Source organism: Callionymus lyra, chromosome 2 (assembly GCF_982586985.1).
Source record: "Callionymus lyra chromosome 2, fCalLyr1.hap1.1, whole genome shotgun sequence".
Lineage (NCBI taxonomy): Eukaryota > Metazoa > Chordata > Actinopteri > Syngnathiformes > Callionymidae > Callionymus > Callionymus lyra.
This window is the reverse complement of record NC_141819.1, coordinates 28,054,726-28,081,053: the sequence shown is the minus strand read 5'-3', so window position 1 is coordinate 28,081,053 and position 26,328 is coordinate 28,054,726. Positions and strand designations below refer to the sequence as shown.

At 37.3% G+C, this 26,328-nt stretch overlaps 1 protein-coding gene across 1 annotated transcript; it reads left to right on the top strand.

The window, feature by feature from the left end:
* The first annotated feature begins 546 nt into the window (after positions 1 to 546).
* tprg1 (tumor protein p63 regulated 1) lies at positions 547 to 24,126 on the top strand. The gene is made up of 5 exons (XM_087784448.1): positions 547 to 924; positions 2,550 to 2,641; positions 7,971 to 8,147; positions 20,183 to 20,336; positions 23,297 to 24,126. The coding sequence occupies exons 1-5, from the start codon at positions 715 to 717 to the stop codon at positions 23,489 to 23,491; spliced, it is 828 nt and encodes a 275-aa protein (XP_087640574.1). The 5' UTR covers positions 547 to 714; the 3' UTR covers positions 23,492 to 24,126.
* Positions 24,127 to 26,328: the final 2,202 nt, after the last annotated feature.

Here is a 26,328-nt window from a genome sequence, read left to right as displayed (position 1 = left end):
GTGATTGGTGGATCCTGATGGTAATTCGAAAACACCACCTAATCTAAACTAAATTTGTTTCTTTCTTATTCTTTTTTTTCTTACATTCTTTACAACGGCAATTCACAATATCTTTATTTTCTGTTGTTCAATAATGTAAAATGTAAAAAAAAATGCTAATATAAACATTACAGCAAGTCAAATAGGAAAAACTAAAATTGATACATCAAGTCACGATACATACAGTATGTCCTTAACATTTTTGCTGCTAGAAGACAAATAGTCGTAGACATTGACAGAGGTTATTTTTTGGGTTATTTCGTTTCTTATACAACTTTATTATATCGTTTTGGTTTTTTTTTTACAATCAGCATAATCTCTTATTTCTCAATATTTTTTAAAAATCTTTTTATAATAATATATAATAATTTCGATAAATGTACATGTTTTTATTTAGTTTGTCACAGAGATGTGTTTAGGGTAAAAACACGGATTAAAAAAAAACAAAAAAACAAAAACAAACCCAGGACAATAGTTTGACGCCCAGGCACTGACCTGACACGGAACAAGGAAGTCTGTCACTCACGGTCCCTTTTGTCACTTTTGCGCGTCTTAGAGTTTAGTTTCGATTTCTTACTCACGAGTTCGACAAACTGCTGCGTCACCAACAGAAACGTTTCGTTTATCTCTATATTTATTTATTTAAAATCATTTTCAGGGGTGTTGAGGAGGCTCATGGCGGACACTGAGAAGACCCCCAAGGCAGCGGAGCTCCAGCTGAGCCCCGTCAATGACCCGGTCAGGAGTCACATCCATGAGCCGGCGGAGGGCGCCGAGAAGAAGGGCAGCGAGAGAGCAACTACCGGGGTCGAGCACGGAGCCCCCGCCGGTCCTCCCGTCGGAACCGTGGACCAGTTCAAGCTGAGAAAGTTCTTCGTTCTGAGGGTAAAGATTTCCTTCTATCAAACCACTTCTGGAACCTTCTCCATTAAAATGATGTTTACGACAGTCTTCTGGGGAAAAACACCTGCTGGAATGTTCGTCATGGCGCAAAACTTTATTTATTTATTCTTTATGTAGAGTACTACAGCTAATACTACATGTGTAAATGGTATGACATCTACAGGTGATGTAGGAATCTACAGGTGACTTAGGAACCTACAGGTGATTTAGGAACCTACAGGAAATCTACAGGTGACAGAAATCTACAGGTGACATAGAAATCTACAGGTGACATAGAAATCTACAGGTGACATAGAAATCTACAAGTGACATAGAAATCTACAGGTGACATAGAAATCTACAGGTGACATAGAAATCTACAAGTGACATAGAAATCTACAGGTGACATAGAAATCTACAGGTGGCGTAGAAATCTACATGTGACATAAAAATCTACAAGTGACATAGAAATCTACAGGTGACATAAAAATCTACAGGTGACATAGAAATCTACAGGTGACATAGAAATCTACAGGTGACATAGAAATCTACAGGTGACATAGAAATCTACAGGTGGCGTAGAAATCTACAGGTGACATAAAAATCTACTGGTGACATAGAAATCTACAGGTGACATAGAAATCTACAGGTGACGTACAAATCTACAGGTGGCGTAGAAATCTACAGGTGACATAAAAATCTACAGGTGACAGAAATCTATAGGTGGCTGTAGACTTAAAATGTTCCAATTAAGTCCTATGACATATTAAAATTAGTATATGTTTAGTACACTACAAGTACATATACCCAAGTATACCTCCTATACTTATACTCTCACTTAAGTAAACTTGATAAAATGAACTTCAATTATATTACTTTTTGCCAACCAAGATTATAAACATGTATATGAGGTAGAGGGACACATCAACATTAATGTATTAATTAGGATGAAGGGAATATATAATGAAAGAGTAGCTGTATTTTACAACATCTTTTTTTTCTACCCTCTGTGCCTCTAAGCTTTCCACGCTCGTCTTGAAATGGAAGTTTTTGCGTGTATACTTGTTGCTTTTCTTCACGAGTATTGGGATGACGTTGAGGAGACAACAGGACTGCGGGTCATCAGCCATGAAGAGTTCAAAGTGATGTGGGAGAGAGAGCAGCTGTGTTGTGAGACGCTGAGTCACACACGGTTAACAACATAAATGTGAACATGTAACTTCGGCGGTTGCTCTGTGATCATCAGTCGGCCTCAGCATGAACTTTATATCTTTGAACAACTCCCAACTTTGCACTAAAATAGACGACTTGTAAGACACGCGACGACAGGTTGGTTGTTTAGAGAAACAGATGCTGTTCACTGTTGTGATGTTGGGATGTGTGTTATATTCATTATTTATAAACCTGAGTGACTCACATTCATCCGCAGAAAACGCACGCTCAGCTGTCTTCAGTGGAAGTCATGTGTCTGAGCATTGTTATTTTGTTTGACACGCAGATGCTGTGACATTTTGTCGCAGTTCCAGACCCATCTGCATATCTTCATCAAAGATTACTCTGTAAGCTGTTCTGTGAGATTGTCACACTGAAACATTGTGATGTGACACTCATGCATTTTGTCTCCTCAGCCTGGCACTCTGAATCAGGGCATCAAAGACGTGGAAGCTCTGGTGGATAAAGAAGCCGATGGCACCATTCTCGGTGTTTGGCTTTTGGCAGAGTGAGTTCATGATATAATGTTCTGCTCAGATTTATGTGTATGTTGACACAGACACGGCACCATGGCGTCATACAGTTCATCTTCAATTCACCCGACTATACAGTAGAGTTAGATGGATGTAAAATACTTGTGTATTAAGCTTATAACGCAACACAAATACGCTTCATAAATACCCTTCTTTTAGTCAATCATATTCAAATATATAGGAGAAATGTTTGCATCAGTGTTTGACTCAGATGATCTCAATATGGCTATCAAAACACGTATTATAAATGATTGTAAAGTACACGTGTCTCTTGACAAGAGCTGTATGATTATTTAAAGCAGAAGGAAATATCTAGTTCTCTTCCTGAATCTAAGACGCTCCCCACTTTGTCAATCGTCATATTGTTGTTGATGGAACTTCTGCAAAATGATGATTATTTTGCAACATGTCCGTTGCCCTCATTTTAATTTGGATTTTAACAATTTAAATGAAAAGGAGATTTTGATTTGGGGTTTCATGTCTTTCTTCTTTTAAAACTGTAAATTATTTTAGGCTCTTAAGTATGATGTTCATTAGTGTTAATTGTCTAATAAGAGTATGATAGACAGAAGTTTCATATTCAGGTTCCTGGAAATATATCTCTATATTTTAACATAAATAAGTGTGATGGCAAAACAGAAACACCATTTTGAATGTAAAACGTGGCGATTTTATTTGACTAAATAGTTGATCTTTATCATACGTTGAAAAGGTCAGGTGGAAATGTTTTCTCTGTCAAAGAAAAGGTTGGACCGTGCATTAGAATGCACTCAGTCCCCTCAGAGAAACAAAACTTCATGCAAATGAAGTTTCTATTATTTCCCCAAATTCAGGCCAAGATGAGCCGAGGAAACACTGAAGTTACGGGAGGACATTTTCTAAATGCAGTTGTCAGCTTGTATCACTCCGTAGTTGCTTTCAGGGAAAGATTTAAAAGGCTGACCATGCTGGAATGAATAATGCAAATCATTTATCTCGCTTTGTTCTGCGCACGTTAACAATTGTCCTACATTTGGCCTCTGGTTATCAAAAGCATTTATCGTCTTTTCTTTTCACAAACCACCATGTCTGTCGCACATGATGTACACATTTAGGAAAATGTGTTAACTGTGTAATTGTGTGGTGACTTAACCACGGTCACCAGGAGTTTTTTAAAAACATTTTTAATAAAGTTTTACCTTACCTTACCTTACTTATCTATCATTCAGTCAGTTATGATTACAGTCATTTTAAAGGCGAAGATCTACTTTTTTCACCGTTTCAAGCTTTTTCTTTGTGTGGCCCTTTACTCTCTCCCTCTAATATTGGATCAGTACAGTCATGGTACATTATCTGGGGTTCATCCAAGCACCTAGATTACCTATTTATATGTTTTTTTCATTTAAAGTTCTTATTTATTTCTTATTAAAAGCTTGTTTTTGCTCTATGAATGAACTGTTACGGTGTCATTGGATTGAACATTGATAATGTGGCATTGATCGACACATGTTGAAACCTCGTTGCGTCATATATTATGACCACCACGCCTCTGAGCATTCTCACTCTGCTTTGCTAAGTGGTCATTGAGTGTTGTTGTCAGAGTTGTGTGTACAAGACTCATTGTTCCTGTTGGAAAATTCATATTGAGCTTTTGAAAAAACCTTGGCTTGATTTCAAATGGATCACTTAAGCATCAGAGCAATGGTGGAGGGATTTTGGTTATTCATTAATGAAAATTAAACATGATTATTTTCTTTTAATTATTCATGTTTGATAAAATATGCATTTATAGTGTTATTTTCAAATAGAAATATAAATATATAGAGATTTATATTTCTTGATATTTTCTTTAATTATTTTACAATCCATATTTTTTGTCCTTTTTGTTAATCCTTTCATTTATTTAACAAAATAAAATGTTTTACGTCATCTTGTGATGTATATTGAGTCGTCATTGTCTCAGGGCATGAGCCTGCTGGTAGTCAAGTGTTCCATTTGGGATTCAGCCCGACATTGTTAGAATGTATGGGGAACCAATCATGCCAGGTTATAATTTAATAAATACATTAAACACTTTTGTCCCTTTCTGTCCTCAATCCAAATTCAGGTTTTCATGTTACGTTAATCTTGTTAATGTTTATCATATTTTTAAGAACTCTGACACTCACATAGGAACCCCAGCAATGTTGGTTTAAATGGGTAAATAGTTTTCACTTTATGAGCTTCTTAATGCAATTTTCTTTCTTCTTTTGGCTCAATGGAACTCCCTCCATGGTTTCATTATAGAACCCTATGTTGCAGGGAGGTTTGTCCTTTAATACGCATTTGCTGTTGCTCTGTAATTCCTACATAGTATATGGCCAAATGCTTAAATGCATTCGTGTGAAATGTGTTTTGCAACGCTGTCTGCTCATTCATTCACATCCATTATTCCAGTTTTACCCATCTTATAAACAACAGGCTTCTCCACAATCCCTCTTGTCCACATTCATTCTCCGACTCTCCCCTGCAGGCCTCTGCTCTTCTTCCTGTCGGGATTACTGCTGTGGTGTGAAGCCAAGTGCCAGTAGCTTGTCAGATCACTGACACGGTGATCCTGGAAGTGTGTAACACCTCTGTACAGGTCACGGCGTCTGTGCCCAGTCAGGGTTAAGTTATTTTATTAGCACTGTCAAAGCTCTTCACCAACACCTGATGCCCGCTTCAGCAAGCTGTCTTTTTCACGGCCTCCGGCTGCCAGCAGCGGTCCTGAGTGTCTAGCTGCGACTCGGCCACGTGCACGAGACGCAGTGGGCCGTGAGGAGTGGAAGCACTCGGACGAGAATCTGTGCCACCATGAATTAGAAGTGTGTCTGATGGTGAAGCGGAGTCTGTGTGTCTAAATGTAGTGATTCAAGTTAATAGGAGTTTGTTTAAGCATGCTTCTGTTCGTTTCCTCTTTCACTGCTGCTCCTTGTGAAAACTCTGAAATGTTTACATGCATATTGTATGATTGTTGCCAGCAGCGTTTTTGGAATTCGTGAAGTTTTTATAGTGCATAATTGAGCAGCTTTACTATACATGTTTTTTTTTGGGTGTCAACTTTAAATAACCTCGACTATATCACGCAGAACAGCTTCTCTTAAGATCGCTGTGGTCGTGGTTACGACTCTTTTAAGAGTGATTCTGCAGCCAATCGCTTCCCCATGAGCACAATATAAATACGTTTACTTGCCTTAAACATTTAATGGTTTTCATTAGTTTACTTTATTTTGTCAAAAGATTTGTATTTTATGGATTAAAAAGAATCTGGTGTTAATAATTTTTACTAAAATGATTCATTCATGTCAATCGTGATCAAAATGCTGTTTATTTCTGACCAGTCACCACTTTTTGTAGCTGTCATGCGTTACATATTAATTCTACACCGTTTTTTTAATTTCCTTTCTCGTTTATTAGTCTCAATTTCCTCCTATTTATTACCTTTCCCCTGTTTGAACAGCGTTCCGGTAAGGACAAGTTTATTGTGTGCAATTGAAGGGCAAAGTGCGTTTATAGTGTGGACTATATAAGGAAGATGAATTTGAATACACCCAGTCATAAAGATAAATAAAGAATACAGTTATATACAGTGCCTTGCGAAAGTATTCGGCCCCCTTGAACCTTTCAACATTTCGCCACATTTCAGGCTTCAAACATAAAGATATAAAATTTTAATTTTTTGTCATGAATCAACAACAAGTGGGACACAATCGTGAAGTGGAACGAAATTTATTGGATAATTTAAACTTTTTTAACAAATATTGGGGTATGTCTCTATCAGTTTTGCACAGAGAGACTGGAATTCTTGCCCATTCTTCCTTGCAAAACAGCTCGAGCTCAGTGAGGTTGGATGGAGAGCGTTTGTGAACAGCAGTCTTCAGCTCTTTCCACAGATTCTCGATTGGATTCAGGTCTGGACTTTGACTTGGCCATTCTAACACCTGGATACGTCTATTTGTGAACCATTCCATTGTAGATTTGGCTTTATGTTTTGGATCATTGTCCTGTTGGAAGATAAATCTCCGTCCCAGTCTCAGGTCTTTTGCAGACTACAGGTTTTCTTCCAGAATGGTCCTGTATTTGGCTCCATCCATCTTCCCATCAATTTTAGCCATCTTCCCTGTCCCTGCTGAAGAAAAGCAGGCCCAAACCATGATGCTGCCACCACCATGTTTGACAGTGGGGATGGTGTGTTCAGGGTGATGAGCTGTGTTGCTTTTACGCCAAACATATCGTTTTGCATTGTGGCCAAAAAGTTCGATTTTGGTTTCATCTGACCAGAGCACCTTCTTCCACATGTTTGGTGTGTCTCCCAGGTGGCTTGCCGCAAACTTTAAACGAGACTTTTTATGGATATCTTTGAGAAATGGCTTTCTTCTTGCCACTCTTCCATAAAGGCCAGATTTGTGCAGTGCACGACTGATTGTTGTCCTATGGACAGACTCTCCCACCTCAGCTGTAGTTATCTGCAGTTCATCCAGAGTGATCATGGGCCTCTAGGCTGCATCTCTGATCGGTCTTCTCCTTGTTTGAGATGAAAGTTTGGAGGGACGGCCGGGTCTTGGTAGATTTGCAGTGGTCTGATACTCCTTCCATTTCAATATAATTGCTTGCACAGTGCTCCTTGAGATGTTTAAAGCTTGGGAAATCTTTTTGTATCCAAATCCGGCTTTAAACTTCTCCACAACAGTATCTCGGACCTGCCTGGTGTGTTCCTTTGTCTTCATGGTTCTCTCTGCGCTTTAAACAGAACCCTGAGACTATCAAAGAGCAGGTGCATTTATACGGAGACTTGATTACACACAGGTTCATTCTATTTATCATCATCAGTCATTTAGGACAACATTGGATCATTCAAAGATCCTCACTGAACTTCTGGAGTGAGTTTGCTGCACTGAAAGTAAAGGGGCCGAATAATATTGCACGCCCCACTTTTCAGTTTTTTATTTGTTAAAAAAGTTTAAATTATCCAATAAATTTCGTTCCACTTCACGATTGTGTCCCACTTGTTGTTGATTCATGACAAAAAATTAAAATAATTTTATATCTTTATGTTTGAAGCCTGAAATGTGGCGAAATGTTGAAAGGTTCAAGGGGGCCGAATACTTTCGCAAGGCACTGTATATTTATGAATCGTAATAGAAAAACTGGAGTCGAAAGTGCTCAGTGTTTATAAAAATTATGCGTTCAATTCTTTGCCAAAATATTACTTCACAAGTTTAGTAATATTAGATATTTCTGTCTGAGGAGAGATCAGTAGATCACAATATTAATTCTGTCTAACATGTCATTCATTTCCTTCAGGGTGGACCACTGGAACAACGAGAGAGAACGTCTGGCCATCATCACCGACAAACTTCTGATGGTCTTCCAGTACGACTTTGTCATGTTCATCTGCGAGCAAATCCATAAGATTCCATTAAACTTGGTGGACCGCATCACTTATGGCACCTTCAGCTTCCCAAATCACTCTCTGCTTCAGTAAGTCTTCCTCGTCCTCACTCACCTTTCAAACTGTAGATGTCAAATCCATGTTTGAGACACACCAGACACTAGTATGGACTTTACTGATGAACCATCCAACGGATAACTCTGTCAGACAGGAAACAGTAATCAAGATTTTGGATGCGTTTGAAGCCAAATGCTGTTAAAAACATATTATTCCATAGTAAAGTCCTACCAATGCATCATCGTCTGAAAAACCCTTTCTCTGTCATCTTTCCTGGCTCAAGATTAAGACGTCTTTATTTGTTCAGGCTTTTCCTTGATTTTCTGGAACTCCTGTTGTGTTATCAGTTTTATTTTGACCTTTAAAGTATATATTTTATTGAATATTGTTTAAGCGCTTTGTGATCCTGGTCTGGAAAAGCGCTATATAAATAAAAATTACTTACTTACTTACTCAAATGCAGTGTCTTGAGTGAGAAAAATTGTAATCCTACCATATTCTTGTAATACTGGTTGTATGATTGTCATGATTTTGATAAGATCTTCTTCACACATTGCAACAACAAATTAGAATAAGACATGTATAACTTATTTACACCCATACTGAGGGTGTTATTGTCCTTCATGTACTTCTATCTATATACGTATTTATGTTATAACTTGTAAAATATCATAGATGGCACACCCTCACACAACACAGTAAGAACGAGAAGTAAAATAAGTTGTAGAGCTCCGTCTCGGCCACAGAGATTGACAAATCCTTCAAAAGATTTGTAGATCCAGATGCATCACCAAAGGGCATCGTGTCCTTAAAGCTTCATTGAAAGTTATTTCTATGCACACGTTCTGAAGATTGATCTCCTTTGCAGTGTTAAATATTGTTACAGCTGAAGAAGGACATTTGTGACGGACAGGAGGTAATGTTTTAGTGCCACTATTGTTTATTACAGCAGAGACGACACAATGAATTCGGTCATAAAGTAAGTATGAATGCAGAGACTACTCTGCAGCTCTCAGAGATGTGAAGTAACTGTGAGTTTTAAAGCCATTGGCACCGTACAGTAAATTCAGTAAGTGTTCAGTTCTTATTATAGGTGGATGATTTTCAACCGACTCTCCATCATCAGCTCATCCTAAATGATCTGGTCCTCCCAGAATTGCTCATCACCACAGTCCAGTTTCCTTCCCACCAGTTATACACTGATGTATATTTATATATGTGTCTTGCACAAGCTGTCATCCCCTCTGACAAGGATGGTGATGGATGAACCATGGAACCCCGGTTACCTTCTGCTGACAGTGAACTCTAGAAAGAAACTGTTTCTTTATTTGTGCTCAATTTCCTGCAGCCTACTTTAAATTTGTCGCCTTTAGATGCTTATTAAAAAATAAAAAGCTTGCCTTGAGAATTACAGAAATTAGCTCTAATTATCTTGTTCGTGCTCCACTTTGCTTTACAAAAGAAGAGTTTCCTTTGATTGTGAAGAAACAAAACCTTTTCCCTCACCATGAGCCTAATGGGAAAGTTGAAACTTTTGCCCCAAAAAGTGAAGATCTAATGTTTAATTGCACTAATTATAACTTCACCGAGGCTAAGAGTGTGCAGTGTTTACTGAAAAGTAGCAACAATGACTGTGAATACCAGTGAAAAGTCTGGATCTTTGGGCATAGATGTGACGAGAAGAGACAAAAAAAAAGAGTGTGTAGAGAGTTATAAGGAGAAGGGAGTGCAGAGCTGTCACTGGGAGCTGTCACTTAGCTGATTAGTAGCAAAATTAATGTGCTCCTTTCATCCAAACCTTTTAAAGATGGCTCAGGGGATAGCAGACCAACTCAAACTAATTTGATGAATAAAAAGTAATGTGCTGCGAAGAGCTTAGAGAGCTCAGCCTTTATTTGAGGCTTTATCTGCACACATTATGTTAAATTATACATAAAACGATGGTGAAAGGCACACGGGACGGTGAAGAGACGGTTTCAAGCGAGAAAGACTGGGAGCCTCAAACATTTGCCTCTTTCTGTCTTCATCTTCAGTGCGCCTGCTTTCTCATCATCTGGCGCGCTCCCATTGGAGGTGTCTCCCTTCATGGTCTAGGTCAGCAGTCAGTCTTGTTGTTTTTGAAGGCCTTGGATTCGCAGTGTATGGAAATGAGACGTCTTCGCTCTGTGAGAGTAAACAAGTCGCCAACATAGTGAGAGGAGATGCTAAGAAGTGAGACGGTGGAGTCTGCGCTTTATGAATTGTACAGTCGGTTCAAGTTGTTTCATAGTTGAAATGACGGGGAAATAAAAATAATAAGTTGTTTATTGGTATTTAATAGATATATACAGTACAAGCCAAAGGTTTGGACACATCTTCACATTCAATTTTCATTTCTGTTTTTAAGATAAAATACATAATAGATTCTCACTGAATGCATCAAAACTATGAATGAACACATGCATAATAATGTACTTAACACCTTTGTCTCCGACTGCTATGAAGACTTTGGTCATTCTTTTTATCACCTGAAATAGTCACCTGAAATGGTTTTTACTTCACAGGTGTGTATTTTCGGGGAATTGTTGTCTTATTAATGGGGTTGAGACCATCAGTTGTGTTGAACAGAAATTCTGTTCATAAAGCCTAATGGAAAACTTAGAATTCATTTTTATGGAAAGAACCATGAGCTAAGTAAAGAGAAATGAGTGACCATCATTACTATTGGTAATTAAGTAATTAAAGTTGGTCAGTACGAACAATTGAAAAAATTTTGAATGACCCAGTAGGTGTGTCCAAACTTTTGGCCTGTATAGTACGCTTTATTTACTCATTATTTTTAAGGTTTTTGATTAATAATGGAGATTACCTTTGAAAAATGAAAATGATAACACACTGAGCACTCAAGTGACCATCCCACATCTGACACCACTCAACACAGGGGCAAAAAACCTTTCCTGGTCCTCGCTCGAACCCCCTAATCTTTAAAAAAAAAAAAAAAAAAAATTGCACCCTAGACCAGAGAAATGATAACAAGAACTTGCTGGTCATAAGTAGTGAGCAGACAAAAGTGCAATGCGGATTTCTCTGCCTTATTTCAGTTTTGTTGTCGTTTTCCCTGATAAAATGTTTTGTCTTAAATACAAACATTCAACATTTATTTAAAAAAATATAGTGAAAAGTCTGAATATAAGTTTTACACAAAGTGTTTTACCATGATTATTAGTTTTTGGAAGTTTTTGTCATTCTTTGACCACAGTTTTGAGTTCTAATCATGGGTACCATTTATAAAGTATTAGATAGCCTATATGATAACCGTATTATAAACACACAAAATAATGATATTTGCACGTACATTAGAAGAAAACCAATATGTTCACTAAAAAAATAAATGTAAAAGTATTTAGGTTTATTCAGAAATAAAACTTTGTTTAGCAAGTTGTTCATTTTCTGCTGTTTGATTTGTGTTGTTTTTAAGATGGTTTTATTTGAGGCCAATTTAATAGAATACAGTTTTAATTCAGAAATGTTAACTTCCTTATTAATATCTCATGTAGTGTAAAGGTATCATTTTTTACATGGATAATTGTTGCATAATAATGCATTAAATGTTTTAATGTATACTATTTAAAGAATGTATATACAGTATAGTATGTATGATTGTGGGTTATATATATATTTTTCCATCTAGTTCACATCTGTATCATCGTAATGTCTTGTGAAAGTGGAGCTCTGACATATTGAGTTCCAGCTCCGGCTGACACTCGTCTGACCACTTGATGTCAGTGTGCACCCTCAGTAGAAACACTTCAGCCTCATCACACTGAGGATGTCATGGTGACGAGAGTACACACAACAATCCATAAATCAGGGACAGAAAAGTTGCAATACTCCACCCCGAGTGAAGAAATAACATTTCTGAATGAGTAAAGCTGTCCTTTGGTTCAATTACTCACCTTCACTGGAGTCCACTAGGTTCAGAACAAAGATATCTCCCTCAGAGACTCACTTGGCATCAAACATCTCCCAGTGGCTTCTTCATGCCTCCACGATGTTAGCGTTGCCAGCATTTAGGGGAAAACTGAGGTTTATTTTTAGTTAAGAGAAATCTGTTTTCATGAGAAAAGTATTTCTCATGTGGTAAAATTGCACCTAAACCAAACTGTCTAGACAAACTGATTACCTGCTCATCTTCGCTTCTTTTGTTTTGGTCTGGCTGAGCTGGGTGTGGAGGTTTGAGGGCTGCCCCACCACACTAGATTTGAATAGGATTCACATCCCATCGCCTTGTTTGAATAATGGAAAAATGATGAAAAAGTGTTTTATAAATCCAAATATATGGTGTATTGGCAGCAATGGTCAACTGCATTTGAGAGAAATAATATCATGATCAATGTTAATTATATATTATCTGAGGTATAAAACGTTAAGTGTGTATCAACCAGGTTGTAGATCCTCTCAGAGTATTTCAGCATTTCATAAATGTTGCTTTTTTTATCTTAAATACAATAGATTCAAATTCAATCATTCATTCATTTATTGACAACCGCTTTATCTTGGGGTCAGGGTCGCGGGGGGACTGGAGCCTATCCCAGAGTCATAGGGCGAGAGGCAGGGGACACCCTGGACAGGACGCTAGTATGACGCAGGGCATAAATTAAAATGTTTTTTTGATTTTCATTTCATGAGCCCTGTGTGCCTGTGTAGCTAAAAGGCTCACACAGACACGTGTAGCATGTTAGCCTTTTAACCTTTGCTACAAACAAGCTCAAAATATAACTTGTTTCATTTTTTTCGAAACATTTTTTCTTGTCAAGATGTCATTATAAGATGGACATTACAGACAAGCAGCACGGAGGTATTTGAATGTTTTTAACTCTCACTTTAATGGCCACGTAAAAGTTATCTCTGCTTAATTATGAACACTTTCAAATCGCACACCTTTTACAGATTTTAGATAATATCTGTAGTTGGTTAAACATTCTCAACCTTTGCGACCTGAATATTTTACTCTACTTCTGTCCCAATCCGATCAGTAACACGTGTGAACAGTAGGGGGCGGACGTTCCATTAAAAGAAAACTAGCAGGTCAGAACATTTAAGTTTGTCTTCGAAAACTGGGGTTTTAGTAATTTCACTTGATGTGAAAATGCAGATATAAAGCTATTGTTATTTTCAATATTTAAGTGAAAAATCCCCAAAATATTAGTTTTTTGATTTAGCATTCTTGCTTATTAATACTTATTCCCTGATAAGAGAGTTATGAGTGAATAGATGAGAAGAACAACACAGTTTTCCTGACTAGTTATGACACTGCATACATGGATATTAGTATCACTGACACACTCTTGACTTTAGGTATAACGTTTTGACCAAATTTACAAAAAGCAAAAAGAGAATGAGAAACAAGTGGATGAGAGGATACAAGGGTAGCAAGTCTTATATAAGATCAGCAAATAAACAATACAACAGTGTCACTGATAATTTTATACATAATCATTTATCATGTTTTATTCCTCTCAGGTTACTAATCCTGTCTTATACCTATTTATGTGTGTAACCAATCGAATGTACTCTTTTATTCTTGAAATATTAATTTGCATTAGATATTTATGATAAGCATAGTTGTACTTTGAAAGATAACTTGAGTTGTAATTTAATTTGTAACCAATCTGAATATGGACTTTTCTGTGCATTTATCAGTTATTTTGAACCTTGATTAAATGAAATAAATAGTTCAAAATGATTCTGTTTTAATAGCAACAAGACCTTTATTAAAAAAAGATGTTTGGAAATATACATTTTCAGTCATAAACATTTAGAACTGTGTACCTCCTGTTACATCAACTCTGTATATATAAGTCAGGCTTCATCCGTTGACAAAGATTGATGACACTCTGCATCATCTTGTTTCTCCAGAGGGAAGACATTTCAAACTGTGTCTGTTTCCTTAGTGATCATCCTGGGATTAGTGATTATATCTGCTGCTGCTTCAGGCTTTGTAACGTGCAAGCAAATGTACTTCTTTAGAGACAAATAACTGCATTTTTGAATCTGCACTTTGATATATAGCTGCAGAGTCTGTGATTTAAGCAGAAGGAGAAGCCGGCCTACGGCGTGTTTCAGGAAGTGACTTAAAAATAGACGGTCAAAATGATACGTTGAAACAGATGCAGGGAGAATTGTTTAGTGCGATCAGCCATAATTGACCAAAACACCTCTATACTTTAACATAGATTTCAAATATAAGGTAGTTAATGGACACCCTATCCTGCATTCTTAGTTCTTCCATAAACTGTTGGTCCATCAATCTTTTCACGAGACTTGAGCATAAATCAATACAGAGTTTCTGATTATGGTCTTTGTTTTAATTAAAGTTTTTATTGGTGTGACTGAGAAAGAAGCTTCATCTTTGTACAATGTCAGCTGGTTAAATAATTAGGATCATCACCACAAATGTTATCATTTATGTCGTTTTGATTATATAGTTACGATGCAACAGATTGATCAACCAAAAACACACAAAAATAGACAAAAACTGTCCATATGGAGGGTGAAATCAAAACCAAATCTCCACACAACATTACACGACAAAATATAAACTAAATTTGCATCAGAGACGTTGATAGAAACCCTCCAGTCTGCAGCCCATTCTCCAAAAGAATTTACCTTTAGTGGCCCCCGGGCAGCCAAGTCTGAGACCCCTGATGAACAAGATGAACATCAGTTAAGTTAGTTAAGTTGTTCACATTCATGTGATCTGAGCGTAACACGCTCTATAATGCAGTAAGGGAATATACATTAATGTTCAAAGATATCAAGCAGTTTTTACTGCCCTGTAAACTGTAATGTACTCATAAGATTAGATTGACTTTATTCATCCCTCTGGAGATCTTTTTGGAGAAGTTAGCTATCCACAGACACAAACCTTACCACTGTGAGTAAAAGGGGCAGAAAGATAGATTTATTTATGGGTAAGAGTGAACTACTGTCCTTGTGTTCCTTTATATACAAGAAGGGTCGGTTGGGATTGTTAAATACACTTCAAACACAGTCATTTGAGAGTACACTACAGTATGTGCTTTACTAAACAGTCTTGATGCACTTGTAATTGGTCTTGAAAGAGAAATGAAAACAGTTTAAGATTAATTTATTTATGACTTTTCCTTTTTAGTTTTAAGACTTACAGAAAAAATTTAGTACATTTAATTTGGTGAAGAAAGTAAAGATGTGGTAAGTGAAGTCAAATAAACGCTTAAATCTTGTGATAATCCTTGATATTTTGTCCTCGAGACCAACGATGATATTACAAGTGTTGGCCTTTGTGTATGTTTAATTGTTTACTTAAACAGTTACTTAAACAGTTACTTTTCAGGCATGTTTTCGGTCTTCACTTTCTGCCAAAGTCTGTATACAAAACTATTGTTTTTGCATGCTTGTGTATGTTCGTGTTGTGCAATAGAAAAAATCAGAGTCAGAATTCATTCATCAAACTAACCTATATTTGCACTATTATTATGATGAAAAACACAAGTTATTCTTGAGTTAAATCACTGAGAACGGCAATGTTTGTAATGCTCACAAATCAAATGAAGCAAAAAAAAGTGGCAGTATTAGCTAAAGGTTTATGGTTGTCATGAAAAGGATTATTATTATGTTGAGACAGTTACATGAAAAGAACTGTCACTGGTGCCCGCTGATGAAAGCGTCGGACGTATATCTGTTTATTCTTATAAGTTATTTGAATAATAGGCCTTTTTGAATTAAAGCCCTTCAATATGAATAAATTAACCTGTTTTAATGTATTTTAAAATACTTAACCACACACAAAATGTGAACATTCACAGATATAATAATACATATTTTAAAAATATATGTTTGTTCATACTCGGATGTTAAAATCTATACTTTTTCCAAAAATGTGTTAAAAACCATCTATACATAAACATGCATATGTTTGCTCTGATGTTTCCATTCAGAATCTATAATTACTATTATTAATATCGCAGCTCCCAAACTCTTTCGTCTCTGGTGTGATGTCTGCAAACAGCCTGCAGCTATGAAATCTTTGCATCATGCAATCGTTGTTTGTACGTTTGAGGCTCTGGAGGTTGCACGACCAGCTTTATTGACTAAATAACATGTCAGTAATTGTGGAATACTATTATCCTGCCATCTGAACTTTTTTGTATTAGATCTACTCCACCCTCTTTTTTGGCACATTGGGCCTGTCACACACTCTGAATACAGAAGGAGTGTTTCACTGTATGGGCGCATGTGTGGCTGACAAACCTGCAGGCAGTTATTGAGCAATCTCAGTGGGTTTGTTTGTTCGCCGTGAGACAATGTAGTACATTTGCTATGACAACTAGAGCTGGACCTTTTATTCATCTTGTGTGTTGACTTAAGAGTCCGAAGCATGAGATTTTTTTTTTGCCTCGCCTGCCCTGAAGCTGAGAATAGTGTTGGTGTTTTTATGTGTCATCGCTGTGGATTAGTGCCAGTGCCGTCAGTCAGAAGGTCATGGGTGTATTTCCTCTACATCTTCTTTTGAGCCTTTATTCCGTTTCCAAAGAAATTCAGTTGAACTTTTTTTTTTTTTTAAATAACATCTAATCATTCTTTTCTTCTAAATAGAAATCCTCTCGATGCTGCTTGGCTGCCCTCCACACATTCTTTCTTCAGCAAAGTTGTTTTCAAGACAATATTATTTTAATAACAGAAACGTCTCCTTGGTTCTTTCCAAGTGTGTTGTGAGTGGGTTGTGAGTGTTTCACACGCGCGATGAAATCATAATTACTTAAAATTATACAAACACCATTTGTGTCGTCTTCTATTTTAACAACAATGTGATACAAGTGTGTTTCCAAAGCTAAAACATTTAACAGTCTGTCTGGTCTGATTTGTGCAGGTTTGTTGTTTGTCCTTCTTCGTTTATATGACTCGCAACACAATAAGTTAAGCTTTAAATTTGCCTGTTCATTTTGTTTTGATTCAAGCTGCAAGCACGTGCAGTGAGGCAGAAGGTTTGCAGGAATAATTAGTCTAATGAAAAACTCTTGATGACTAAACTAGAACCTGTATAACAAGAAATTATGCAGAGAAAGCAAGATGAGCTCTCACTTGACCAGGGAGTCGAGGCAATGCTGACAAAAACATCCTTTTGTGTGTCGTTTGACTCGTGTCCATATAGCAAGAAGCTTCTTTTATACTGCGAGAAATTACCTGGTTTACAACTTATAATCCTAATGTATTTCTCTTATCTATCTTGATTTCAGTGCTGTGTGAAAGGGGCTTTCAGCGTGTAAGTAAAGTTAGTTTAGCCATAATCTGGCATATTCTTATAAATGTGTTATCTTTTTATTATAACTACAAAGGTACATGTAGTGCATGCATCCTGGGTGGAACTTGTTTCACGTGACTTTATGGAAAAATGGCAAAAATCCAATTTATAAAATAACTTTCATGTTACAAGAATAGTTTGGTTAATGTTATAATGGTATATACCATGAGATACACGAGCATTGCAGCACTTTGTTACTCAAATCATAAAGTAATACTAATAATAAAGTATATTTAATCTAATAAGTGTTGACTGTTACCTAGCTACCTTTGATGACCAAAATAACACATTTTGTCCCAATAGTTACAGCAAAGTTAATTTATTTGTAGTGTTTCTAATATATTCTGTGTTTTCTGTTTTTAATTTGCTTGTTCTATGTGGAGATGAAGCAGTTAGAAGCCATATAAATAAAATGTATTATTATTACAAGTGATCGATGATACCTTTAAATCTAGATAGCACTCTTGAACATCACCAACATTTGTTCATCAGTCCCATTATCAGTGTGTTTTCTGAAAATGGGTTTAAAACAAACCGTTTTAGTTTTTTTGCTCGCAGTCGGATGGATGGACAGAAGCATTAGTCCTTTAGGGTTGTTAACCTGTAGTTTCAGAACCAAGCGTGAAATACTGGTACAGACATTTAACCCATTTTTTTCAATTACTTTCTGTGGACACTTACACAGGAGCACACAAACACAGTATCACAAAAAACAAATCCATGCAAATCTATGGGTTCATCCTATTTTACATGAAGATATCTGGGAAAGGAAGAGGATTTAAGCAACACGTGTGAATAGCCTGTCATATCATCCATCCAACATGGATAACTCACGTCAGGTGTGAGTTTTAGCCAATTGTGTGTTCTTCTGAGTTGCTGGAGGTGAGGTAGTGAAAGTACTGAAGCCTACCACATAAACACAGTGAGGACTTCCAAGGCCTCTGGGTGCAGAGCCCAGCCCAGCTCTGCCTGTTTGGGCTGGTCCTTCTTCCAGTGATAGCTTACCTGTGGAATTTCATAAAAGCTTTTTTATATCCCCATTTATACTAGTGCTACAGCTCAGCCAGCCTACAAAGGGTAGTGTGTACAAATGTAACCCCTCCTCTTCCCATTCTTTCTTTTGCTGAAATATAATCAGTCTTTTAACCCTGGAATTGTACCCAGTCACCCCCCTGTCATTCTCGAGGAGGCACAAAATGTTCGGAAGTATTTGTGTTAAGAGGGACGGGCGACTGTCACTCCTTCATTGAACGGTCACATGTACGGAGCGCCACCTCGATTTCTTAGCCTTAGGTTTTCAATTCCACAGAGTTCCGCTCTTGCACAATGAGTCTTGTTACTTGAGTACGACGGCGTGACACATTGAGATACAATTCTGTATCCTGTTGAGAAATCACTATACTGACGATCTGCGATTGTTCATGACTCTTTGTGTTCAAATGTTCGGCAAGTTTCTACTTGAAAGTTGTTTTGAATGTTTACACACAGAGGAACACCATATAAACCAACATGTTGACACATCAAATATTAGTTGTGTGCACAGTGAGATTTCACCCTGAAATATTTTGGGGTGTTCAGGGTCTACCTTCGGTTGTCGGTTTGCTCCAACCTTGAGGGAAGCTTTCTTGTGGTGCTGGATTAATTCCAGGCAATAAAGTGGTTGACTGAGTACTAAAATGTTCCACAGGAGTGATTTTTTTTGTGTGTATGAATAGTTGCTGACTGGTTGGTGTCCCCCGCCTCTTGCCCTAAGCAGCTGGGATAGGCACCGCTAAGGGGAAAAAGAATTAAGTAAATTAGTTTTATGTTGTGATTCCATCAGAAGGTTCATGTCCCTGTAAGAGTCTCTTAGAACACACTAATCCTCGCATGTTAGTCATCCCTCTTTGTCCTGGACAGACACCTCAAGAAGCAGTTCCAAAGATCAATAATTGGTAGATGATGGCAGCTCTTCTTTTTTTTCCAACCATGTAAAAGGATTGCGGTTTAGAAAGTAATTGCTGCTCTAATCCTCTGTGCTGAATATGCTGAGCTGGAGCAACAAAGCAAGACACGACATACATTTTTAAGTTATAAAGTCATGACTGATCTGTAATATTAAAGTGGACAGGACAGTGTGTTCTTTTATTCCTTCCGGGGATTAAAGCTTCCTTTTTTTTTCAATTTTCTGTTAGAAATACAAGGAAAAAACAAAAGTTTCCTTTTATCTAAATATTTACAATGTTTTTTGTTTAGTTTTTCCTCTTGCTTTTTTTAAACAAAGCTATTGTATGGATTTCACATGAGAACTTTCTCTGGAGGTGAAGGAGATGGTTTTCCTCTCTTGCTGCTACGTCACTGTATACGAGGCCTTGATGAGGTTTGATGGACACGTCACTTCAAAGATCTGGTGTGTTTGCAGTCGGCTGATGTTTCAATTCAAAGCTGAAAGAAATGACCCAGAGGCTTTTTCATTTAAACCCACAGATGATGAGCATGTTTGAGATTCGCTTGAAGACTCTGGGTCACCCCCTTATTAAATATTTGGTATCAAGATGGACCGTTGCCATCTTTATGTTTTCAGGCTGCAGCCACTCGTCCCCTGCAGCTATCTATTACGAAGTAATACCGTTTTCCTGAGAAGTGACACAGCGTTTGCACGACAAGTCTACACTTGTCTCTCGCCCAAATCAGTGCAGCGCATTAACATTGTTCATTTGTTGTCTTCAGTCAAGTGTGACCTCTCTGTTCTGCCTGTGTTGTCAGGAGGGAGGGTGAAGGACTCCGGGTGTACTGGGACCGTCTGAGGGAACCCTCCTTCACTAGCCGCTGGAACCCTTTTGCCAATGACTTCCCATACCTGACGTTCACTTCCCACCCAGTGAGGAGCATCAGCGAGTCAATGAAGTCACTCTGCAATGTAAGTTACAAATAGAGAACAGGTAAAGTTTTTTTTTTCAAAAGGGGTGTCAAACTAAATCTCACAAGAGGTCAAAACAATTTAGGACTGTCTTTAAAAGGAAGTAGTAAATTCCATTTTTATTGTAATTGGAAGTCCTCTATAGTTGTAGACATCATATCTCTTCCTTACCTTATCTTAAATGATAAAAGGGAACATTTCAAATGTTGAAGTCTTCCTCTCCAAGATGCAGTAAGTCTCTCATCATGATGATGTTTTGAAGTTATTACTTTATAAAGTTCTCTCCCGTCTCAGCAAACGAGAGGTTACGAGACAGGAGTCTATTATGACGTAGTGATGGTCTTCACTCCTCCAGCCAGCTGTTATCAAGCCCGCTATGTTTATACAACGAGTCCCTTGGAGGTGGACACTTCTCTGATTAATGATAAGCATTGACAAACCTCGATCTTTGACCAATCACAATAGAGTGGGTGTGGTTATAGTAAGAAAGAATAAGAATTAAAAAGTGTTTTCAGTGGGCGGGGCATAAGCACATTTTCTAATGTGAATACTTCAATGAAGAGAGTTTTGTACAAACAGACACATACTGATGATACAATAGAGTCCAACATCTATTTAAGACACACTTAAATCATCACATTAGTTTCCCTTTAAACAATCTTCTAAATAACCATATAAATATAAACATTAATCTACTTTTATTTCTGGAAAGTCATCCGTCAGGTCACGTGAAATGAACTTGAAAGACAAAACCAGAAACACCAGGCGATTTCAGCAAGACCAATAAATATCTAAAACATCCTTTGTTTTCTACTAATAATGGCTTCCAGTACATTACATTGGTACTGTATCTATAGATCATCTCAGCGGCATGTGTGGAGGTTTCACAACAGATTACTATCTAGACAGACACATCGAACATGATGACATTTTTATTGAGAAGATGATGAAAAGTGTTTTTAAAAGTCTATGATTCATTCGCTTCATTTTTGTTTCCACCTAAATGAAATCAAGGAGTTTGCAACACCTGTGACTCCTACGTGCCTGCTCTTTCGCAATAGTAAATCATGTGAGAAATTGTTTTATAATCTATACAGGCTGTGTGACAGAAAAATGAAGGTATAATATATTTTACCCACTTAAAACATTGTGCAAACTGACAAAAGTATAACAAAAAAAAAAAAAAAGGTGCAAATGTAAGAATCAACAACAAGTCTGTCTTAGGCAATGACTTAAATTTTACATTGGCATATAATTATGATACGCATCTTTACAAATACAGTTATTTGTAAAGATGTGTACTCTTTAAGCATGCATGTTTTAAATTTAACAAAATATTGAGTTTTATTTTGGGTGCTGCTATTCAAAAGATAGTTTGAACCCGACAACATGAGGAATGAAATGCTGGCAAACGTTACACGGTAGCACATTAATAAACACAGAAGGAAAAGTGGAGCAACATTTGTCGCAACAACAATGCTACAGCTCAGCCTCTGTTGTCGAGCAGAGTTAAACAGCGGGATTATAAATATTTCAAAGACGAATACGACTCGCAAACTTCATGGTGGAGGAAGATGTGCAAAGACCTGGGAGCGCTTGAGTGAGGTTCTTCTGCACCGATCCTTACCCCAGACAATGATTCCAGGTGATGACTGATTTGAACTTTGACCTGTGCCTAAATTATGAATCAGTGGTGTAGATTAAGAATATAATTAAACCCTTCAGTGTCCCATTTTCTGCACCTTAAATGCAGTGATTTTGAAATCACTGTCAAAAATAAAACTAAAAAACCAACAGTGATTCATAAGAAGAATCAAACAATAAGTGTGTACAGGAGAACAAACCAGCACAACCACTTTGTGGAGGGAATTGTTTCCACCGAAAGACCAAATAAATGTTGTTCATATTTCCCCAATGTGCCTATTTTAACCTAATCAAATGTTAATCTTAGATTTCTCCTGAGTAATGTTGCGTCAAAATAACATTTGTTTTCCCATGAAATCAAATTAGCTTGTACTAAAAAGATAATTTTCCTTATATGGAATAATCCGCAGGGCCTTACACTTTCTTGAGAATTCCAAAGATGCAAAACATTGTCTCATGACTAATGTTTGGATTCTTTCTAATAGTGTGTATTTTTATCCGTTTGAACTTCACAAAGCCTTTTTGTTATATAATTTGTTGGAAAACTACTGTACAAGTATATTCAATGCAAATTCAAATGGTTTTAAATTATGGTGTTGAGGGAATATTGGAGAAGACATGTTGGTCATTCTCTGGGACCCACTATGTTTAAGAACTTCAGTTATAAGAAGATAATAAGTCCTATATAAAGACCTTTAACACAAGTAAAGGTGGTTGTCCTTATTAAGAAATAAATTATGAAATTGTTTTCAAATACAATTTACACAACACACAAATGTGCCCTTGATCACCTGTAGTTGGTAGTATTTGCCATTAGTTACCCCAAATGTATCCATTTAAAATCCAGTTGTACATTTTCACAATTGACCTAGTAAAGTCTTTACTTTGGTCCATTTTTCAATGACATATTCTTGCAGTATTGTGATATTGACAGGCCAACTTCTACAAAAAAAATGTTAATAATGTTAGTAATAGTAGATACCCGGCTATATGTGGACAAGACAATAGATTCTGAAACGAGGGGTTCACCCCAAACTCAGAGTCGCCTCATGAGGTCCATGCTTTAAACTGAGACTCGGACATGAACACATTGAAACCTTGTCAAGCCGCGCTGAAGGTAGGTTGTAAATACTTCAAAGTCTAGTGGTATTTCAAAAGAGTTCCCTAAAGGTACTATTGACTGCATCGGCTTGATCGTGCTTTTCTAACAGAACTACTGCTTACTATTGTTTGAATGTTATTTCAAGAAGCTTGTGAAAGCCTCTCACTACAGAGAGGATCTGCTCAGTCTAACCATCATGGAATCTGACCCACAGATGGAGAATTTCCGTGATCAACTGAGAGATGCAGCGCAGAAAATTCACACTCTCAATCCGGTCCCTGGGAAAGCCAACGGAGTCCTAGTTCTGAACCAGTGCATCCTAATTGAGGCGTACGTGGGCCTTATGTCTTTCCTCGGCAATGGAAACAAACTTGGCTACTGCATGGCTCGAGGAAAGCTCGGCATCTGAACTTGCCGTGTGTGAGGGAGGTTTTTATTTTACACGACTCTCCTTCATGTTCCACCAGAATTGACCAAAGGTTTCGTGGTTTTGTTTGACTGTGAAAGTCCTTTTTGTGCAGCGATGTTCTGTGCAGTTAAAATAAATGTGTGATCTCCGACTCTGCCTATTAAGTCTGTGTTGTCTGAAGGCTCCGAAATATCCACATTTCAACACAGCCCTTGACTGGGTGACAGATCCCCTGCTGTTTTCAAGCAGCTTTGTGTTTGCTCCTCAGTGATATGGTAATTCTACTCTTTCGCAATGGGACTCCTTTCTTCCTCCTCCAGTGTCTAATTCCCAAGTTATTCAGCGCTTCACAGTTCCACTGGAGCATTTGTCAGTTTTTATACACTCCTGGAATTCTTCCTTAATTCTCGTGTTTATTGTGCAACGCCCTGCCTTGTTTCTGAGTCTTAAGAAGCTCATTTTACACTAGTTAGGAATGTGTTTTACATCCTTTTAATGCACTTTGTCTTCCTATTAAACACTGAACGTGATTTTCTGAAGATGTTAACACAAATTTGTCATGAAGAAAAGAAGATACATCTGTCATCATACAACATATATGAGAGTTTTGAAGATTAAAGTGTTTATAAAACTGACCTCATTGTTCTGAACTCTTGATTCAATCTTCAGCAGTTGTCCAGAAACTCTTCGGCGATGCCTCCTGATATGAGCGATTTGCTGTGTTGGATTTCAACTGTCATGCAACAGAAGTAGGAAATGTTTGGTTTGCAATAACAGTAACGTGATACGGCTCTCAGCGTTTGCAGCCGAAAAGTTGTGAGGGCCAGCGGCCAAGTGTGTTCTCAGCCTGTCATCAGAACCAAAATAGCTAGTCCACCTTAAGTGAGCCTGTCCGGAGGTTGTCACTAACTTCACGCCCTTCACTCGGGTCTGCCTGAGGAGTGAAGGCAACATACTACCAACAGAAATGGATATAAGAGTAGACGGTTCAGTCGTAGATGGTGTCAGAAATACTTTTTTTTAGATTTTCCAAGAATCATCACCTGTTCATAAAGGGTATCAAATGGAATGTGTGGAGAAAAAGTATTTGATAGGGTTGTTGAAATGAGACCTCAGTATCATGTTGAGCTTAGAAGATAAAAGCTTACACAGTTGGCTGTTTTGTTTTGTGTATTAATTTGTACGATTAACAGTTTTATTCAATATGTTTTAACGTTGTTCTTGTTTTGTTTTTTTAGATCGAACCCAGTTAAACACAATCATATCATCGACACACTTATGCACAAGGGTTAAAAGTTGCGCTTAGTGCATTCAGGGACACTCTGAAGTTCTTGCTTCCACTTCTGGCTTTTTATAATGTATAAAATGTTGGCAGGTTTACCACATGCATCCCCAGAAAGGTCTGGCGTTCAAGTGTTAAAGTCAATCCTCTGTGCTACTCTGGCATCTGGGATTGGCCCCAGCAACCCATTAGTTTGTGAGGTCAGAACAAGCACGCAGACAATGGTTGGATGTTTGGACGTCTCTATTGCTTGTTGACTCTTTGACCTTCAAACAAAGTGTCCCGTGCTGCAAAAACTTGATCGTGTAGTTGTGTGAACAGTACGCTAACAGCGAGCTAGCTAAAGTGCAAAAGAGAGAGAGGCTACATCAGGTCAGATAATGGGTCAGTATTGTTTAATTATCTGGTGTAATTATAGTTGAAAAGCACATTCAAGTGTTAACCCTTGAAGGTTATTATTTGCGTTCTGATAATTGTTGTTTTGTATTTAACCAACCGTCGTAAATATAAATTCACTTTAAAAAAATATATATATAAATATATTAAAAATGTCTGACTATAAAAGATTCTAATAATAGCCAGTCGCCTTTTAAATATACAGATGGGTTAAATGATAAATTAAATCACAGAGTTCAGATCCGTGAAGATGTATTCCGGTTAAATCTAGTTTTGTACCCAAGTAGTTGAGCTCCAAACATTAACTGCGTACTGCAGTAGTTTCAAAAACTGAATTATATGGTACATAAACAGTACCTTCTACCTTAAAGCGATTCTATGCGATTTGAAGTCGAGCGACGCCAGTGGACTACAGTGTAAGTGTTTAGGCCGATGGGAGACTGCATTTCCCATGAGCACTCGCTAAACGTCGCAAAAGTTGCCTTGTTGCATCAGTTGGACGAATTTTCTGTTTCCAGACTTCTATTGATGAATGAAGGATGGGATACTGATCAGGTAATGAATCAGATTGTGGTTAATGAAATATGATATGCATTATGACAGCTTTGTAAATAACATAACTTTAACTTTGTTTTTGTACCGTAATTTGCCCCTCCCCCCCACCACATCCAGCGTGATATGTAGCATGTTCACACCAGAACTTTTACTGTGAAAATAAAAATCACACAAAACACCTCAAGTCACGGTATTTGAGTCATTCAACTAATTTTAAGTTGATGTGTCATCACAAGTTTTATGAAAATATTTGAGTACAAAAATATTTAGGTACCTAAACTACTCAGAGCTGCTTTAAGAGCATGACATATTTGCACCTTAAATGATGATCCTTTAAAAAGATGTTTTAAATAAATATAATTGAACGTGTCAAAATGTCATGCCTGAGTTTGTGTTTTTGTCTGTTACTGCAAAAATAGTTGTTTTATAGCAGTAGCTCCTGTATGTATCATGTGACTTACGGACAGAACAGATTCCCTCAAAGTGACGTTTTTGTCAGTACAATGTAATAGCTTTTGATGTAAGAACTTACATAAGTTACTATCAAGAAATTATAGAAAACCCTATGAACTCTCTAAAGTCACGTTCAATAGACCTGATAAAA

Coding starts and splice junctions, on each gene's coding strand:
- tprg1 (XM_087784448.1), top strand. CDS start 715: ATGGCGGACACTGAGAAGACCCCCAAGGCAGCGGAGCTCCAGCTGAGC. Junction 8,148..20,182: donor CCAAATCACTCTCTGCTTCA/GTAAGTCTTCCT, acceptor CTGTGTTGTCAG/GAGGGAGGGTGAAGGACTCC. Junction 20,337..23,296: donor CAATGAAGTCACTCTGCAAT/GTAAGTTACAAA, acceptor TCTGACCCACAG/ATGGAGAATTTCCGTGATCA.